At 36.2% G+C, this 22,125-nt stretch overlaps 1 protein-coding gene across 1 annotated transcript; it reads right to left on the minus strand.

Annotated features, from left to right (window-relative positions):
- Nucleotides 1–883: 883 nt before the first annotated feature.
- On the minus strand, nt 884–21,494 carry LOC117419486 (alpha-N-acetylneuraminide alpha-2,8-sialyltransferase-like). Its single transcript, XM_034032261.3, has 5 exons — nt 20,674–21,494; nt 18,296–18,440; nt 16,383–16,492; nt 13,349–13,441; nt 884–5,837 (listed from the first exon to the last, which is right to left on the minus strand). Exons 1-5 carry the CDS (start codon nt 20,862–20,864, stop codon nt 5,363–5,365), a joined length of 1,014 nt encoding a protein of 337 aa, XP_033888152.1. The 5' UTR covers nt 20,865–21,494; the 3' UTR covers nt 884–5,362.
- Between the last annotated feature and the right edge of the window lie 631 nt (nt 21,495–22,125).

Consider the following 22,125-nt stretch of genomic DNA (forward strand, 5'->3'; position numbering starts at 1 on the left):
TCAAGGAATCATAGAAAACAGCTGTGTACCAACTGAGAACACTGGGCTGGGTATACTAAAACAGGTGCACTATAAAGAGTGTGAGAAAAACAGGGTCTTTTATGTGTTGACTTAATTGTCCAGATTACTAAGCTTTTAAGGCAAATTCAAAAACCGTTAATCTTTAACGGACAACCCAGGCAATGGAACAACAGAGAAAATCAGATTAAGACAATAACTCAAAGTGTACCTAATTGCAGAAACACACTATTACTAAAACACTGCAATAAATAAGATATTCTGGAGAACATGACAGTACTGTTTGAATGCATTTTATTTATAACACAACCCAGACAAATGACAACATCTAAATGTACAAAAAACACACAAGATGTTCAGATTTAAAAGTCAAGTATGGTCTTTTACTGTTGTTTTTTTAAAGTGTTTATGTATATCTTTATCTTTCTATGTGTCTATCCATCTGCCCATCTGAATTACCATGAAGTGAGTAGACAGTGCTGGCAGAATTACATTCATATATAAGCAAGTATTTTTTTTCTTTCTAAATAACCACAAATTATTTCTGATTAACATTCAGCTGGGAAAAGGAATTGTCATTTGAGAATATGTAAATCAAAGCCCCCAAAATGAAAAATAAAACATAAAAAAGGAAAACTGCAGTGTTATTATAAATATGTGCTGTAGATGATATCTCGTGTAACCTACAGTACTTGGCTACTGCACTGCAGATACTAACTATCAAGTTTCTTTAATGAGGAGAGAGTCTGCCAATGTATAAAAACAACATAAAATGTAAAATATTTTAAAATATCTCTCATTTGTTTTTATTATGATGAAACACAATTCATGTAATCTGTTAAATAAAACAAGACATATCAAACTGTATATTCCTTCCATTTATTTATCACTTATGCTTTTTTTTTATTGACAGCTTTAAATTAATTATATCTAACCGACCCATAATTCTTCTATGATTGCCAACCATACCATCTTAAAGGGACATCCATTATTTAAATAAACATTTTCTTGTCTTATGCAAACTAACACATATCAGTTTTTACTACCTCACATTTCATTTATATAAGACTTCTGAACTCAGATAATGCAATGCATAATCAGTTCTGTGATGCTTTTGTTGATAGTGACAAACACTAGCAGTTGCACTCTTCCCTTTCACACTGAAATCATTTAAAGTTGTTTCTAGACTGCATTAACACAATTGTAAAGCTATAGACAGTGACACAATAGAATAAAGAGAGGCCTAAATTACTCTAAATTCTTCACATTTGAAAACCTTGGAGGGAATTGACTGTTCAATGGTTATTACGTCTATGACATGAATGTTGGCACTTTATTCCACTCACGGTTACGTTTCTTACACATCTGGTTAAACTAGCCTCCACTTTGTCTATTTACCTATCACATGTGCAGTGTGTTGACTTTACTTCTGTACTCCACTTTGACAATCCACTGCATATTCACACGGCACTGCCATCATGGGAACAATGGAGGCTATATTAGCCAATTAAAATGGTGGATTCTTTGGCCACTACTGAAAAGAAAAGGTGGACTCAGGTACCAACCTTATAACCAAACTGCCCTAGAATAAAGATGCGTGCCAGATTTAAAGCAAGATACAGTGTATGCATGACACTTGCCAAATCACTCCTATAATTTCCCATTCCACCTCTGACAGTACTTGCACAATAGGCTCCATAAATTTGAAAGAATTTGGTTGCTGTATTTGCCTTGGTGCCACTGTAATTATTCCATGAAATGTCATGAACTAACAATACTGTATCATATATCTGCACAAAGAGCTTACTTCACTATTAAAACAACAATTTAAAATATTCACCCACTTTATAATGTATCAAAAGCAACTGAATCCATCAATGTCACCTGTAACATTGACAGCCATTTTAAAATATAAAGTTAGGCATGATTTTCCTAGAATTTGGTTGACTCATTTCAAAATCAAACCATAAAATGAAGAAAAGATGGAGAAACAACAAGGTTATGAGTGGATCTGATGTAAAATCATCAGCTGCCTTGAAAAAACACAGAGAACCACATTTCCAATTATAGAATCATTTAAATGATGTGTAAGGGTTCCTTCAGTTCAATACAGACTGGATATAACATTGAATGAAAAACCTCTTTCATTGACTCAACAACTTCTACAAAATCACATGCATTTGTCAAAAGCCTTATTCACATGCCATAAATACAACTCCCATGATCACATACAGTACCAGCCACAGACCTTATTTTATTATGTTTTATAAGACATTCACTTTTTTCACTTTTTTATTTATTGTACCCTTGTTGGTGTACATAATCATTTTTTTTTTTGTATTGTCATTCCAAAAATAAAATTCCCCAAAAAGTAAATGATATAAAACACACTATTACAATAAAAAAGAAAAATAAAAAAATAAAATACAATGTATACTACTTTACAATTTCAGAGATAGCAAGGTGTATATGTGCTTAACAACATTCATTCTGCTCATCATCCATTAAGGCTTCCAAGTCCCTGTGAATGCACTTTCTCTTAACTTCTTGCCATTTAAATGGTTGCTTCAAAGAACACTTGACAGAGAGTTGGTTTCTAAATATATATATATATATATATATATATATATATATATATATATATATATATATATATATATATATATATTTAAATGTCAAATACAGTTAATCTGTCTGGTTTACATATACACTCGTGGAGACTCTGCAGAATGTCAGTATCAAGATTTTCCCATTCCAGCATTTTAACCTTTGCACACTGTATGTATCAATCATTCCTTTTTATCTATTACAAAGGCTTTTTGCTCTCAAGTAATTAGCTCTAAAATATATATTCAGATTTACACAAATATTCAAAAATATTGGGGCAGGAGGGCTAATTTGACTTTTTGCCATGCAGTAATGCCAGTTTTCATCCTCTAGTTAGGAATACTACTGGAAAAGGGATAGTCATTGTGACATTTCTGTCTGCAATCTAAGTAGCAACACACATACTGTTTCCTATTAGTGGGAACAGTATTTTACATGCTTTCAGAAGCTGACATTTACTATACACATGAGGTAGCTAAAGTTTTTTTTTTTTACCTGAAATGTTAGCTTGCTCTTATTTTTGGTATAGTAGCATCTACCAGCTAAATTAAGTGTTTTCTCAGCCAACAAGAAGCACATAAGCACATGTACACCTTCAAAGTGAACAAAAATGATTACATACAGGAAAATATTCAGAAAACATACAGTACTTCAGAACACTTTGTGACGATATGCTGAAGTGCTGGTTGGTATTATGGCGCTGGTCTGAGCACTGGGCTTTTAAACATGTTACAATAGAGTCAGACAATGGTAGGAATGTAGTGTATTGGTACCTTATTTAAGTTTTTCTGGCAACAGTATCATCTGGCCGAAACCCTAAATCTGTTTATTAGCCTTCAGTGTTTACTGGAATTGGAAACATACACAAACAAGATATTTTTAATAACTCCTTAATTGCAAAATTTTACATTTTGAGTAAAATTAATGAGCCACTGTAAAATAGTAACAGAATTTATTCAATTATTATTTTTCGTACTAACTTTGTAACTAGTTGGTTTTAGAGCCCCAGGTGACCAGCATCTGGATGCAGTGAGTACATTTGCCTTCCTAAAACTGACAATCAATCAATGACTGTTTAGCTACTACATTTGTGTACTGAAGCAACTCACAAACTAAGCAATACATAGCAGCACTACGTAAATGTACTGTAATTTTTGACCATGACAACTAGCTTCCCAGCTTCAAGCTAATCGAAGTGCAAAGAAGTAGAAAAGCCTAACTTTTGAGTTCAAAAGGATTTCATTAATCCTATTCTATTTGATACAATTTACATCATTTTTTACACTGTTTAAATCTTGTTCTGTCAAGCCTTGCACTTGTAAGTATGAGCTAATCTGTTACCATAAAGTAAAAAAGACAAACTGAACAGTCTTCACATTTTTAAATTTCAGAAATCAATGTTCCTGTATTTTTCTAGATTTCTTTCGATTTGTTTTATTCCTTTTGTTTTTTGTTAGCCAAGAAGAGTACAGAAAGTGTTTTTCTTTTTGATGTGATCATTGCCCCTCCATTAAAATACATGTATTTCTAAATACCTTTCCTTGGATATTATTGCAGTTATGATAGAACCCATGCAGTGATGTAAATTGGTAATTGGCACACCTATGCTGAACTGGTAATTGTGTCTGTGAAACATTTTTCTAAGCTTGGATCCTTCTGCATCATGTAACATTAATGCAGAATTGATTGCTAGGAAACTAGAAAAATATATTGGTACTGTAGATATAGGCCTATATTCCAAAAAACATCTACAGTAAGTAGTAAGAACTATCTCTAAAATGAATGCTGTCTATAGAGCACAAACCTGTGAACAGATTCAGTAGGCCTTATATTGCCAAACAGTTACTACTGTCGGTAATAGAATATGGTGATCCTGCTTACCAATCAGCTACTAAATTACTTCTATTTTACAAAAGCTTGACATGTTATTTAATATGCAGATTTGTGCATTAGTAGTATTACTTCACACACCATTGTAATGTGCATTCTACTTTAACTTGGCTTTCTCAGATGAAAGCACTAGTGGGTATTTACGATATTTAAGTCTTTGAACGGTCAATCTCCACAATATATCTTTCTTGCCGTACAACTGTTCCATAAGGACTGCTATACTTCTGTTGTCACTCCATATAAAATGGACGCTGGTACTCATTAATTTGCATATCTTTCCCCCCGTTTATGACTATGTTAAATCTGAAAGCTTATACTCCATTTTTAGACCAATCTTTCTCAGGTTCTCTGTTAGTTTACTTTGCTACGTATTATTGTTGCTGGTGTCTTGGGATTTCTTTGTGTGTACAGTACTGTATATGCTGTTTGAAAAATGATTGTTGTAACCCCTTGTTAATATTGATGTCTCTGGGACAATCTTGGAAAGAGTTGTTACAACTAAAGAGTTTATGCTGGAGTGAAAATAAAATTTAAAAAATGGACTTACAGTATGCTGTCCACACCCTGAGCCCTATAAGCAATAACATAATGTACTAGCTAAAATCAGTCCTTGCACAGTGCAGGCCGAGCTATTTTCTGAGTAGTTTACTTTTTTTTTTTTTTTTTTTTTACATGTTCCCACAAATTGCATTCACAGTTAAAAAAAGGAATTTTAAAAAGTCACACTTTCAGTTGTTAAAATGACTTGCCCTTATCAACTGAAGAAATATGTCCACAGGAAATGCCAATACTTGTTCTCTGTGATAAGATGCAATGAATAGGCAAGGTCTAGCTCACGGTTATAGGGCTAGCCCACTTCCTCATCGCACCGGCCAACTTGCATTCGTAAAGTGCCGCTTTGGTGGAGATGCCAAAGCTGAAGAAACTCCTCTGGCATGGCGTGGAATCCAGAAAAAGGCATAACGTTATCGTAGTAGTGATGGCTTATAAACCTCTCCTGCAAGTCCAACGAGAAAGGCCAGAAGCCATAGAGTGTCACTTCATCACAAAGTCCAAGAGCCAAGCTGACAAGGAACATGCCAGTGGATAGACGCTTGGCATGGATCCCTCTGCTCTTCCAGAACTTCCCCACATTCCTCAAGAAGTCTGGGTTGGCAAAAAGGACGGTTTGGTTGGCACTGATGTCAGACAGAGTGTGGTAAACTCGTATAGAGGGGTCAGTTCCAGGCTTCATGGAAAAAGCAGGCATGTAGATGAAGCTTGAATCATAGGCTTTGACATATTCCACAAACGCTCTCCTGGACCAAAGCAGATTCTGAAATCTGTAATAAGTTAATAAGGAAAAGGAAATTAGTAAGGTTGTATTAATTACAATTGTGAAATGTTCCAATGTGGCCATTTAAATATAAGTGAACATTGCAGTCATGTATATGGAGGTGATTCTTTATGGAAATAGCAATGTTGGTGTATGACAATACAAATCGATAAATTGTGCTATGGAACAAAAAAAAAAAAAATCACTGTAATTGCCTCTGACTGTTTTATTTAAATTGGGCCCACAGGGTTAAACCCTAATTGCAAAACATAGAGTTCATCAGCAATGCCAGCAGCAGTTAATCCTCTAGCTTCATTTTTTTTTCCTTTTAGAAATTCAGTGTCCGAAGTTTAAACAGTCGCACGGTTATTTTATATTGCACCATAATGAATCCTCTCAAGGTCTTCAAAGTGCACTGTCATTACTCTGTCATTTTAGCAAATTAAACTGTCACAAGAACACAAGGTGGTCATACACTTTTCAGGAGAAAATAAAAGCTATGCTTGAACACATCACATTTATACAGCTACGCAGCCCCAGGTACCACTGAATTAATTTGTTTGTCTTTCTAATACAGGCACAATTGCGGCTTGCCGTGTTACTAATGCAAAATGACTGGCATCTTGATGTCAAACAGACCAAATTTGAATACAGGTGGTGTTTTGCTTCCTAAGCTATACTGTAACAACAGGGGCCAATGAAAGCTTTCCATAAGAGTCAAGCTTCAGGTAATGCAAGCTATCAGTACGAATTGGGAAAATAATAAGAGATCTTCATTTTCTTATTCCCTCGTCCCCCTCCTATCTCCAACATGCAAATGTCTGGAATATATACATATATATATTTCTTCTATTGCTCTGAGCCAGGAAAGAAATATTTTACTTTCTGTGTCAAGCAAGTTCTAGTAGGAAATAGAAGTTAACAGTACACTGGTTTAAATTAAGTGTACCAACCAAGCATGAAAACATGTTTCCAAAATCAAACAACACTGTCCCTGACTGCCAATCTACTTTCTACTTTAAACCATAGTTTTTGCCTATAAGTCAGTAGAGATTCTTTGAATATGTGTCTGTAGAACACATGTAGTTTTCTGCAGTCCTCTTATTTATTGCATTGCCGTACGTTTTAAAAATAAAGGGCAAAATAACTTAAAAATCAATGTAAAAAAAATATGCATGTCTGACATTTATCCCCACCACAGCTGTAAATACACAAGAAATTTTACAAACGAGAGGAGGCCATTCCACCCATCTAAATGTGTCTGGTTCCTAGTAGCTGATTGATCTCAAAACTTTGTCAAGTTTAGGTTTTAAAGCATCCAAGCATTTCTCCCTAAACAACATGACTAGGTAACCCATTCCATACCCTCATAACTCTCAGTGTGATGAAATGTCTCCTCCCCTCTGTCCTAAGACTATCTACTTAATTTCAGTGTCTTCAAGTCCTGGTTTCTGTACTGTGCTTGAAGTATTAGTTAGGGTTAACTATCCTCCCCCCATTCTTCTTTTTTCTAGGCTAAATAAAGTCAATTCTATAAGATTATCTTCATAGCTCATTCCTTTAAGCCCTGGGATTAGTCTGGCTGCTCTTCGTTGGACTCTCTCCAGGGCCACAATGTCCCTTTGGTCTTGTCTGCAGTACCCTGTCCCCTTTGATCATAATTTTAAAAAATGCAGCTATTCGAAATATGAAAAAAGGAGTTTGCCTTGACCTTCAGCAACTGTATGTAAATGTGAAAATGTCAGTCTGACATACAGATAGACAAATATGTGCCTTCATAAAAACAGTAAAGAAAATTGACAGCTCTCTATTTGTAATACTGAGTCAAAAGAGCAATTTGGTGTGGATATGGAATCATTTTCTGTATCAGTCATGTTTTCAGTCACATTCTGGTGACATTTTAAAACTCAGCAGATTAAACCCCCACAGAGGTCTCAATAAAGCTCACAAACATGTCTTCTCTCCCAGTACAACGGGTACACCAGAGTGTAACCATTAACCTTCCCAACCTGCAACACCTAGCTGTCAGTGGATGTAAGGTGATAGTAATTTGTGGTCTAGAAACAGGGATTGAATTTAAGGAACTCAATATAGGATTATAGGATTCTAGCTTCCTACTGAAAGTGCAATTCAGTAACACCATCTGAAACAGACTATTGTAAACAACCATGTCATTTTTACTTTGGAAGCTTTTTTTAAGCATGCAATGAATAGGGACCAAGAACAAAGTACACAGAAAGAGTACTTGAAACTGCAAGCACAATTCAAAAAGGAAGTTAGAAGAGAGGCCAATAGAGAGATAAAATGAACATTGCCAAGGGGGCTAAAAAGGTTTCAAAAAGGTTTTCCAATATTATAACAGCAAAAGAACATTCAAGTAGGAAGTAAAATGTCTAAGAGATACAAAAAATAGCAAATATATTAAATGATTACTTTTCAAAAGTTTTTACAAAGGAGGATACAGACAACATGCCCCAGATGTCGACCTGCTCCTATCCAGTTTTAAATAACTTTAGCATAACAGAGGCAGAAGTGTTAAAGGGACTAGGAGCTCTTAAAATAAACTAATCCCCTGGGCCAGATGAGATCCTCCCAATAGTACTAAAAGAAATGAAAGTTTTTCTTTTTTCTACATAAATGACTTAGATTCTGGTATAGTAAGCAAATTTGCAAACACAAAAATAGGAGGAGTGGCAAACACCGCTGCAGCAGCAAAGGTCATTCAAAATGATCTAGACAGCATTCAAAACTGGGCAGAACTGGGAGTTTATGTTGATTTAAAAATGTCTTCATCTAGACAATGTGGGGAAGCTATAAAAAGGCCAACAAAATGCTCGGATATATAGTGAAAAATGTTGAATGTTGAATGTTGTCAAGGGAAGTTGATTTACAATGCATTATCTAGAATATTGTGTTCAGTTCTGTTCACCTCGCTACAAAAAGGATGTTCAGCACGGAGAATCTGCAATGAATGATTTATTGATTGCAATTGCAGATGATATAATGAACTGTGAGGGCGCTCAAGGCCCGATGACTGTGATGGGAGCTCAGGTCCCGAGTGAGAGATAAATTTTGCCGGAGGCCTGGTCCTTGGGTGCTCGATGGCTACCTGCACAAGGCCAGCTGGAAAAACATGAACATTTACGTGCATCCCAGTGCAGCAGTTAGGAAGTGGCTGTGGGCCACCTCCCCCCAAAAAGACAAGGCTGCCAAACCATGAATGAATAATAATAAATAATTAACATGCTCCACAGTGGCACCCTGCCACCTATCCCCCAAATATTGAATTTAATGAAAATCAGCAGCTGAGACACAGCCCGTCCCCCAGAGCATGACTGCGCTGGGGAAGAGAGCCCAGCCTCCCCAACCCGACCACTCACCCCACAGAACTAAATACGAACCGCTCAGCACTCAGGTAAGGAAAAACCTCCTGCTCACATATTTCTAATTTTTGATGTAGGGGGAAACCTCAGGGAATCCATGGGTGAGGGTAGCCCTTCCTCCAGGCTCTTAACGGTCAACTCCCGTTTTGGGCTCCCAGCGCATGACTGAGAGGGCAAAACAAAAGAAGCAACATGGGAGAATAACACACGCAGCCTTTATGCGCTTGCTTAGTTAGGGGCGGATTCTCCTTCCAGAAAATCAACCAAGTTTACAATTGCTGCTATTATTTCTGTTTTAAAAGGCATGTCATATGGAGACTAGGGATGTCACGGTATGGTAACCGTCAAAAAATATACCATGTTATCGTCGTACAGCGGTATAATGTCATTTTTTTGTAATCCGTTTTTAAATGGCTATTTAAAGAAATACACTCAAGTCAAGTCATTTTTTAACAAGAAAAATAGCTTTAAAGTTTTAAAACAAATACAACACACTGGTACTACAGTTATATCAGGCACTACCTAACGAAGTAGTGTTCACTCCAGCTCACACAGGCTCAGCAAAATAATGCAGTTTTTTTTTATTTCAAATTACTGTGGAGAAACAACAAAATATTAACATTTTCTGGACTCAGTCTGGAACGATAGGCGGTAAGGATGTGACCACTGCAACTGAATACCCTCTTCATCTTTATCAGTTTGTACGGCATCCTATTAGCTAAGAGAAGCAAAGTGTTACCTAGCAATAGCCAATCGAGTGCGTTTTAAGACATGCAGTGCCCGCCCACTGATCTCTCAGCAGAGTGCAAATCTTAATGATGAGAAGACGGCACCTGCAATTTTTTTGTTTTGTTTTGGACTGCATGTTAACAGCAACGAACAAAGAAGAAAAGTTAAGGTGGGTATGACACCATTGCAAAGTTAAGCAGCATCTAGGGGACTTTATTTTTTCAATGGGAATAAAATTGTATTAATTTTTTAATACATAAAACCAAAATCCCTACAACACTATCAACTTGAGAAGACAGCAACATCTTTACAATACCGTTTAAAATAAAAATAATACAAATGCCTGTGGCATCTTAGACTTAGTTATATAGCAGTAAACAGACGTTTTGATTCTCTGCATTGGTGTGTGCTTACTGTGTTTCTCTTGGCTGATACGATAGATAATAATAGCTGCTGTTACTTCTTTGGTTTGTTAAATTAATAGGAAGGCAGTGATGAAAAGTTACAGTGCCTTGTTCTTGCTGATATTTTCGAGTATTTGTGTTTCATTTACTGACAAATCATTGTTTAGTAGCGATCATTGTTTAGTAGGGAGGTTTATATTAAATATGACATCACTTATTTGATAGCCTACACAGATAATCTCATGCATGCCAGTTTTCAGAACTAGAGATGTCTGTGTTCATTAGTTAATTCTAATGAACACAGTGGCTCACCAATGGACAAACGGTGAATAAAAAAACACGCCCATATCACCTTAAACCATGTAAACTCGGTAATAATGGTATAGAAAAATGGTTGCGGTTTCAAACCCGGTGCAGTTTATAACGCGGTTTACTGTGAAACCGGTATACTGTGACATCCCTAATGGAGACTAAAATAATTGAATCTATTCAGTCTTGAACAAAGAAGACTACACAGCGATCTGATTCAAGCGTTCCAAATTATAAAAGATATTGACAATATCGACCCAGGGGACTTTTTCGACCTGAAAAAAGAAACAAGAACCAGGGTCACAAATGGAGATTAGATAAAGGGGCATTCAGAACAGAAAATAGGAGGCACTTTTTTACACAGAATTGTGGGAGTCTGGAACCCTGGGATCCTTCAAGAAGCTGCTTGATGAGATCCTGGGATCAATAAGCTACTAACAACCAAACGAGCAAGATGGGCCGAATGGCCTCCTCTCATTTGTAACCTTTCTTATGTTCTTATGTTCTAATACTAAAGTCCATAGTTTCATAAGCATGGCAATAAACAGAAAAGTCTACTGTATTATTATTCATTTCTTAGCAGACGCCCTTATCCAGGGCGACTTACAATTGTTACAAGATATCACATTATACATTATTTCACATTATACAGTTATCACATTATTTTTACATACAATTGCCCATTTATACAGTTGGGTTTTTACTGGAGCAATCTAGGTAAAGTACCTTGCTCAAGGGTACAACAGCAGTGTCCCCCACTGGGGATTGAACCCACAACCCTCCGGTCAAGAGTCCAGTGCCCTAACCACTACTCCACACTGCTGCCCTACTACTCCACACTGCTGCCCTACTACTACTGTAGGCTCTATTAGAACTGCTTCTCCAATTGGTTCTTTATTTGATGGGGAAAAAATGGGAATGGATGGCAGCATTGCGTTAAATATACAGTAACTATTGAACAGGATTTTTTTTTTAAAATAAGCTTTTCAGTTAATGCACAGTGTACATTTAAGAAGAAGTTCAAGTTGTGATACTCTTAAAATCATCCCTTTTAAGATGAGAGTGCCAGAGTTCCAAAACATTTAAGCTTGTATGCCTGCAGCTGAAACTACTTTATCCTTCAAGAACATAAAAAACAAGACATAAGACTTACTTTCTACAGTGGACAGAAGGGTAAACTATGGACACATATTATTAACTGCTGTTACCCATGAATCAGATTATAAAATGAAACATAAGAAAATTATCTTTGTTTATATTTCACATGACATCCCTATTAAGGAGGGCAGTGAAGCAGTCTAATTCAGAAACCAGTCTTGCTTTCTTAATCCCCCAAAATGTCCCAGACATCTGAAGAAAAGATGAACAAGTGGTATTTTAATTGAATATGCTGCTCTTACGTCCAGGCCTTCCACGTCTTTTTACTTGAAATCCTCATGCACACATGTTCACAGTTTCTCAAGCACACAGCTGAAGAGATGCATGCTGCAGTATAAGCTTAAGAAGGTCACAGGAATGAGAATGGAGGATAAGGAAATTTAAGATATGTGTTAGTGTGATTTACCGCAGTCCCGCAAAGAAACAAATAGTTGCAAACTCAAGAAAATACAATGAACAAATGGCTTAAAATTGTGTGACAAGGAGTCTAAGTATTTAGTGCACATTCTTAAGAAACACAGGCAAGTATTCCTGTAGAATGAACACAGGTAGCTCAGTGGTACACATATACTGTAGGATACTTATCTATTATCTTCTATGAAGAACAGTCTCAAAAACAAAAAGGTATGACCCCGCTGACAGATGTCCACCCAAACTGCCATTAAGTTGATTTTCTGTTTAAAACAGACCCGCAAGCAGACAGCATTGGGAAGCTTTTCAATTTTTTGTCTAGCTGTAATTAAGGACAGTCAGTATCCCTTATTTAGCATCACAAAGCTGAGAGGGTTGCAATACCACAGCACTTGTACTGTATGTTTCTGAGAATAGGCTACTATTCTACTGACAGCATTGAATCTGATTACCCCCCCCACCCCCCCCACCCAATTAAGCTCAATGAAGGGACTGATTGTTTCTCCTGGCAGTCTACTTATATGTGAACTACTTCACTGCAATTTCCGCAGAATTTCAGAGATTGACTGTTGGTAGGTAGATAATAGATACTTCAAGCATTTATACTTTCTTAGTAACATTTAATCACAAAGAGCTAAAATGTATTTCTCATATTCCAGAAAAATTCAACAAAAGGATGGCAGGGCTATTACAAAGCTAAATCATTTAATATGCTTTAAAAGTACGCCAACTGCACTCACTGGCACAGTTATCCAAAGCTAAATGAAAATGCACAGTAAAGACGACACTAATCAAGGCATTCGTCAAATTGTTTTTCTGCTTTTTATAGCTCAGAACTAATGAATATTACTTTGGATTTGTATTACTGAAAGCTATTATTTGCATCAAAATGACCATTCCAGATACTGGGACTACGTTCCTGAGTACCATCCACAGCATGTTCTGCAGACCACGAGTGAACGAGCACCTGATGTAAAACACAAACAATACCTGCTCTCTGAGCCTCAGGAAGGGGTTCAGAATATATATTACACGACTTTGCTTGTTTTGCAAAATTGACCCCAAATCAACAATAAAGTTTCTTAGGTTTGTGTTCAGTGAATAAGAATAAAGATGACCTTTACCTCTTTTCAATAATGCTGGGGTTGGCTGTCACCAAGTGTGCCTTGGTCCCAACATCCTCTGTGTACTGCTTGGAGAGTGGAGGGAGATTGCACCTGTATAAACACAAGACAGAACTTAGAGAAGGCAGAAAAAAACATTCTTAGCACATTTGGGAAGCATAGTAACTTTTAGCCATAACTGGGTGATGGTTTAAAGGGTACATCAGCACTACATGAAAGATAAAACATATACTATCCCACTTTGCTGTTCCGAATGTATTTGGTCATTGTATAATAATCCCTATGCGCCCAAACATCTGCATAATGCTACACTGCTATGTCCAAAATCACTTGTTCTCAAGCATCTCTTCTGAGCCAGAAACCATGACTTCCACATATACCCTCACATGTACTCTGAAACGTACCAGCGCATACCCAATGAAGCATTGTATTAGCTATATTACCTCTGTGTGGAAACACACTAGTCTGTGTGACAAACATGGTCCGTCTAATTTTCCATAAGGAAGGAACTTGTATTATTATGATTAGCGTTGCATTCAGTAAAGAAAATCAAAACAAACAAAAAAAAACCGTCTGTGCTGTGTAAGTGGTAGCGGGGTAAAGAAAACTGAGATGGATTTGTTCTCATTTCCAACTAATGAGGGGACCTATTGTTATTTCAATATACGTTCCCAGTCTTAGATATAGCTCCAGCTGATTCGGAGCGTTTTCAGAATTGACACATATTAAATAAACTAGCAAATGAGATTGGGAAACAATGTATTTCCTTTCGGAATTAGGTCTTTGAGGATGATCCTTTGTACAGTATTTGGTTTTCATTTGCATTTCCTGACACAACACATGCACAATCATTTACACACCGTTGAGTGGGAAAGTCGAATTTGGCCACAAATTCCATCTCCCTACAAGTTTCTGAACAATCTGATGTTGAAATATTGTCTGGCATTGATATGTTTTTCTTTGTAGATTTTTGCTTGCCATCACAGTTTCCAAGTCCACTTATAATAAGCGGAATTGAGCTTGTCTTTTTAAAAAGTTGCTTTTTAGAGTCTGGGGTCAATGTACAGTATATGCATGTCATTAGAATTTTAGAATCATCCTATCCCCACCAGTTCAACTAAGAAAAACTAGAACTACTAAAAAAAAAAAAAAAAAAAAAAAGAATTTGTATAAACACCCCCACTCTCCTCCCTCTGAAATGGGTTGGGCTTGTTTGGGTATTTTTGTTATCAGACACCTTGGGTATACAGAAATTACAAAAACATCCAAACACACTGACAGTGTGCCCCACCCCTGTGTGTATTTTATGTTTATATGTTGCGTGTGGTCTATTAATGTTGGTGCACAGGATATAATGTGGGGTTACGTAGCACGAGTGTTTTAAAATGTATACTTGTATTTAGACACGAGGATGTCACAATCACTTCACATGCAGATTAAAATGTGTATAGTATGTGAGCACGGCATTGCACAAATGGTGACTTTTGTTTTACCATGCATGGAAATATTGGTAGACTGTGTACGAATTAAGTGTTAATAACTGACTTGGAGAGCCTTAACTGGCAGATAATGATAATGATGGTCATTATCTGCCAATTAAGGAATGACACTAAGGTCATTAACACTATTATAGTGTCTTTTTTAATATTCTTACTAGATTTAAAAACAAAAGTCTGAAACAATCATGTGATTAGTCAGAAATCAATGCCGAAAGAGTTGGTAATTTAGAAAAAAATATTATTTTATTTGTTTAAAATTAATAATTAGTAATTAGTAATTCAAAAGAGAAATCTTATTTAGCCTATAAAGAAATTGTTACATTAAAATGTTGTTTTGAGTAACAACCCTGTTGTTGGCCAGGGATGTGAACCTGCGACGCTTACAGGGGCCGTTTTCTGCTTTGTGGGCTTGTTTTGTACCTGCTGCAGCAAGTAACCCAGACAACGGTTTTGTTTTTCACTTCAATGAGATCCGCTGTCCAGATGCTTCTTATGATTCATATTTATGATATACAGACACTGCTTGGTGAGTTTATATCTCAGAACTGGAGAGGATTTGTACTGCAGTTAAATGAATTGAATAATTTGTAACTTACTGTAGTTCACTCAGCTTTGCTTCCTTATTTATTTTGGCCATCATCTTCCCAAGGATTTTACCCCCCTGAAGACCATTTTTCAAATTTCAACCAAGTAAGTGTGCAGGGATGTTTTGGGTTTTAAGTAAGAACAGACTTTAGACAATTTAATGTATTTATAGGTCTGTAACAGGGCAGTCCTGCTTACAAGGTGAGGGGTACATAATTCCTTAGTGTTTAGTTGAGTATGTCCTTGTGGCAAAGTGCCCCCCTGTGTATGTTATATGTTACGTGTTGTGTGTAAATGTTGGTGTATAGGCATTGGTACACGGGATATAAGCAGGTCTGTGTTTCACGTGTGTGTAAATTGTATATTTGTATTTAGGCACGGGGATGGCACATCACATCACGAGTGCCCCTCATACTACCATCAAAAAAATATTTCCTGGGAAAATAAAATGGATGGGACAGAATAAACTGATATTATCAGTAAGGCTGTATTTGTATTCCACGATTTCCGTGAAATTTACCCATTGACATGTAATATGTAGTTCCACGTGAACTCACATTTCTGAAAGAACAGTGTAAATAAAAATAAATACAGCAAATGTTTGCTTTATTGATACACTACCTATCATATTTGGCAGCCAGTTTAGTTTGCTTCTGGTACATGATTAAACACATACAGCTGCAAGATGTATTTATTTATTTATATATTTGTATTTTGTTTGATAATTCACTGATCTTTTTTTTTACTTTAATACATATTATGCTTAATCGTGAAATATGTGATGTGTTGTGAAATAAGCCATTTTTACCATGAAAAAAATACAGCCCAGATTATCAGCTTCACAAAATTAACATGTCCTAATGTCCTTACTATACAGAAAGGGACCAGCATGTTAGTACATCTAATCAGTATAAAAGGCTTAATAACATCTAATTAGAAAGTCTGTTTACCGCATGATGAAATCTGTTTGATCAATGTGTTTACCGCAGCCACTGTTCTTCAGGATCCCACCGTTGCCGACTACAGAGCACCTCTTCAAGGGCAACTGCAATGGGCTCTCCTATCAACACAAAGCAGACCCTTTTATTAAGAAACACCCCTGCTTTTCAGTGACAGCAGAATGAGGCCATTTAAATCAATACTACTTAAGAAGCATGTGTCTTTTAATTAATTTTAAACCACACATTACAATAGGCCTATTAATCAGAATATGATACAGAATATACCTTAAAATGTCACTCTTCTCTTTTCTGAGACCATAGGCCCTATTCACAAAACTTGTGGATCCAATGTTGTTGAAAGCTCAATGGCTATATTTAATTGACGTAGTCTTAAGTGATCAATTAATGTAGCTTATACAACATGACATAAATATTTGATCATCATGGATTCAGTTTTAAATTCAACAGAAATCTTTTGAATTCTCAACCATGCAGGTGAGAAATGACAATACAGCTTGTGCAAACGCACCTGCTTTTGAACCTTGCTTACGGTGTGCATAATCATAGAACTAACAAAAGAAACTTAATGAATTCAATGACAAACATTTAAACCAAATCTTTTTCAATGTCTTTGTGTGCAGAATTGCTGTTTTGTGCCGAACTCTACCCAGTTACAGCAAGACATATGAATGAAAATGCATTTAGAAAACAATTGAAATTGTGGTTAAAACAAATACAGGAGGGAGCATGCTATGGTAGTAGAGCTATTATTCCTGGAAAAAAACCACTTGACCCCGTCTTTTTTTTTGGACATGGGTTTACAACCAACTTCAAAATGCTGCACCACTGGGTGTTATCTTGTAGTAATTTAGGAGGAGCTATGCTAATATTTCAGATTTCATGCATCATAAGAACCCCATTATCAATGAAACATGCATTGCATTAAAAAAAAAACTTTTTTACAAGGACTCTGTAAGATCTTAGAATGCTACTACAAAAACATGGATTTAGTTACCTAATTGTGGCCCACCCAGGTTTACAACTGATTCCCTCATAGCACACATAGATTTGTTAATGTGCTGTGCAGAAGTTGTGCCAATACAGTATGCTACTGCTACTATGATACTATGCTACTACCAAATGCATTGAAGTTTATTTTTTTTTTTAGCTATGTGCTATTAATATATGTTTTATGCAGTTCCCCTCTTCACTAAGCAACATGACCATCAGTATCAATACTTTCTATGTAATATGATTGGCATTGTTTTTTTTCTTAATGCCAAAAGTCATTGTAAACAAACTTTTAAACTACTGTTTCCTGAATTTCACTTCTTTCCACTTCCGCATCTAAAACTGCACGAGTTACAAAACTGCCATCTCATTAAGAAGTGTGCATCTGCTTTGCAGCTAAAAAGTGTTTGATATTCTCTGACACTGATTGTTCAAGCTCAGTAAATTTACGCAGCGACATTTGCATTTAGTACATAGCAGCAGACTCATCAACACAGCGGTGATTTTTGTATACTAACTCTAAGGAATGTCTCTGATATACTGTATTTCAAAACAAGGTATGAATACTGCCCCTGCTCAATATGAGCTGAAAATATGTAGGCTATACAGTATAAAACAGATTCCATTGTCACAGGTTACAAATGAATGTCCTGGGCTCCGGGCTTCATTTCTGGTCACCTTGAGAATGTACAGCAAAGAACAATGAGGCTAATTCCACTACTAAATGGTAAAAGCAATATCGACAATTTTCAAATTCTATACATTCTTTTTTATTTTTTTAAGAAAACAAATGTTTCTGAATTAAGGCAAGCAAGTTTGAATTGTGCCAGGTTACAGCCAAAAATGTCCTCACCTAAAAAATAAATATATATATAAATAAATAAAACATATAAAATGTATTTGTCCCTTACCTTTATGAACAGAGAGTAGGTGTTATTGTTGACTGTGAGTGAGTGGAATAACTCTCCATCATACCAAAGGTTCTTTCCCAGCGGAGTGTTCTGCTTTGTCACTGCAAAGAGGTTCCTGGGGTCACAGCACTCCTCCACTAGCTTCCTAAAAAGGGGAGAAACAAAAGAGGAAATGACCTTTGGAAATTCATTAGCAAAAGTTAAGCTAACACCCCAACATTGTAATGCGAATTGCTCCCTGAAGAGTAATGATAATTTCCAGTACTGTTTTTCTGCTAGGTTCTACTATCTGTCACTAATACACTATAAAGATGAATTTGTAAGTGTTACTCAAGAACTACCAGAACAGAAATATCCCCAATAAAGAATAGAAACGTTAGATACATGATTTACACAATTTTAAAGTCGATCACATTAAAACCTCACCTAACTGACATATTATTCTACATTCTCTTACAATTCAATAGGGGTACTCCTGTACAAAGAATAGATAAAGAATGATACCTGTTAAGCTATTCATGTATCTCAATCACAACCAAGAAACGTGTTAATAGTAAAATTGATTTAATTTCTGAGGTTTTTCTATGAAACATCTAATAGGCTTTTAAATAGTAAGTCACTTTTTCATTTCAAACCAGAAGCGACTCTACTTTATGAATGTAAATACAGTCATGCAGAATGATTGTAATAAGCCATTTTGATAAAACAGAAGATGTTTGAGATGATATACCTTTTTTTTTAATATATAGCACCTTTCATAGTGGACCACCATCACAAAGCGCTTTACAAGATACAAGACTAGTTTGTGTGAACTATGCATCAGCTGCAGAGTCACTTATAACAACGTCTCAAAAGACGGAGCACAAGGAGGTTAAGTGACTTGCTCAGGGTCACACAATGAGTCAGTGGTTGAGCTGGGATTTGAACCAGAGATTTAATCACTGAACCACACAGCCTCCTTTGAACTGGCTTTGAGTTTATCTTTGTCTTTTATGTATGGCCATCTAACATCATGTTACTTTTACTTCAAGCCAAAAGGGTGTGTTAACATCAGTGGTGTGGGGTCCTACCTATATATATATATATATATATATATATATATATATATATATATATATATAATTAATTTCTTAGCAGACACCCGTATCCAGGGCGACTTACAATTGTTACAAGATATCACATTATTTTTACGTACAATTACATTATTTTTTTACACATTATTTTTACATACAATTACCCATTTATACAGTTGGGTTTTTACTGGAGCAATCTAGGTAAAGTACCTTGCTCAAGGGTACAGCAGCAGTGTCCCCCACCTGGGATTGAACCCATGACCATTCGATCAAATGTCTAGAGCCCTAACCACTACTCCACACTGCTGCCCATATGGATATATGGACCATTTTACACAGCAGTAGTGTTAACAATGCAGATTTGCTCACTATTTGAAGACACATTCTGCATACTCAGCAGAAGGCCGATTTTTCAAACTGTACATTTTCAGTAGTAATTTTAGAATGTATTGTATACAATCCCATGCCTTTTCATTCGTTATTTCTGTTTATATACTTCCATATTTAAATAAACATCTATCCACAATTCAACCAACCTATCTTTAGCAAGTCTTCTTTGTGGCTCAGTGAAGCCTGGCTTCCCCAGACACACGGGTTTACTGTTTTTGTTTCTTATAGCGTTTAACTGCCTTGAAATAACTGAGCTTAAATAAAGCCTGCAGAAATGTGGCTCCAATTGCCTATTCTTTCTATTGATTCGTGCATCTTTGCAGTCCAATGATGCCTGGTTTTATTCAGTGTGTTTTCTTTTAAAACAGTCTAGTGTATTAGATTAATACAGACTTCACTATTGCCGAATATGCATTTAAAAAATCTGCTTTCCTTGGAAAGAATCTTTAATATCCGTACCTGCAATAATGCATGAATGTCTGGTGTTCTGATAACTTAGGCTAGAGTCTCGAGTAGGCTATGGCATTTACGAAGCACTGAAGTAAAAAAATACAAAGCAAAAGTGACGTCTGTTTTGGTACATTAAGTATAGTAAATATAATAAAGATCGGCCTATCACAGTTTGTCATTACATTTCAGAATCTGCTTTATCCAGTAAGAAATACCCAGAGAAGCATGAGTGGTACTAACGGGATATTTTACATAGCTTTATAACCAGCCTGAGAGACCAATATCAGTATCAGGCCTTGGCAAATAGTACAGAGCAAACATACAAAAAGCGTAGACAAGTAGGCTATAGAAATGTGGATTGATTGACAAACAAAATACAGCAGCCTGGAACCCCTACATTTCAAGCCACCGGGGGCTAGTTCGTTGCAACAAAATCACTGTTAAGATTTAGATGGAACAAAATACCTATATATTGAGATTCCTGTTTGGTTTTTCTTCCATACTTTTCTGTGCCGCAATACTTCGTTCACAATCTCCTTGTCGCTGGGAAGCCTGAAAACTGGGAAGATATACAGCCAGCAGATCACAAATACACACAGGGCTGCCCCCACAGGCAACTTGGTTCTGGGGCATTTTGGAATCATTTTTATCATCATATTTGGAATAACGTTTTTTTTTTTTTGTTTGTTTTAAAGCAATCGATTATTACTGCGGAGTAACCTAACGCTGTGTTTTACTATCTCAATTGAACGGAAACATTCCTCATTTTTATGGCAATCAGTGGTGACGGTCCAAGAAGATTGATCCTTTTTGGCGTGATATTACATGACCAAATTCCGTGGAATTTTCCAGTCCTTGGTTTCAAGATGCTCTTTCTTAGCTTTGCTCAGCATGGTAGATACATATCCCTCCTGCCAGTAGCCTAGCTGCTAATACATTTAAAGGACAAAACGGTTTCCAGTTGAATCAGATTCATCTGTACTGCTTCATTCAAAGATGTGCTTCCCTCGTTGTGCAAAACCACTGCAGTCTTCTTCGTTAGCCTCAAGAGCTTGAAAAACGTTACCAGAGACTCAGCTGCCCCATCGCTTTCGTGAAAATATTTCTGATATACAGATATATATATATTTAACAATGCGGTGTTATCTCCCATTAATCACAACCCGACCCAACCTTTTCTGTGAAATATAAAAATAGTTAAAATGACTGAAACGTGAACTGGACCCTTTCCTCAGAACAAAGCGTTTTTGCCAGCGCGACCGGCTACAGCGCAGTCTAATGAGATGCAGCTTACTGTCTGGGGGGTGTAACTATGAGGTCGGAGCGTCCCTCAAAATAGTGTTTTCCACATTTACTACAGCCTTGATTGAAATATAAAGGAAATACTTTCCTGATAATGTATCAGAGGACGACAATAAAGATAACAATTACAAAAGATCATTGCTATAGTAACCAATATGAAACTAGTTAAATGTAACTGCAACTCTAAAGTTAACAATGTGTCTTATTTTCAACTGCAGATGTGCAGTGCAAAAGAAACAGCAACATAATGCGCTGTGTTTAATTAGATTAGAACATGTTAATTTGACACAAACTGTTGGTTGGTCTTAATTTAACCCATAGGCAATTGTCCACCAGATTAAATACTACTACTACTACTAATAATATATATATATATATATATATATATATATATATATACACACACACACACACACACACACACACACACACACACACACACACACACACACACACACACACACACACGCACACTGATCACGTAAGGAGCCCATTTTAATCTGTGCATGTGGTGCAATAGTGGCACCTCAATACCTTGGGAATATAGTAAAATAAATCTGTTTGCATTTGATTATTCTTAAACTAGCCATTATTATTGAACTTTAATATAAGGTT

The sequence above is a fragment of the Acipenser ruthenus genome, chromosome 14, assembly GCF_902713425.1.
Source record: "Acipenser ruthenus chromosome 14, fAciRut3.2 maternal haplotype, whole genome shotgun sequence".
NCBI classification, from domain to species: Eukaryota; Metazoa; Chordata; class Actinopteri; order Acipenseriformes; family Acipenseridae; genus Acipenser; species Acipenser ruthenus.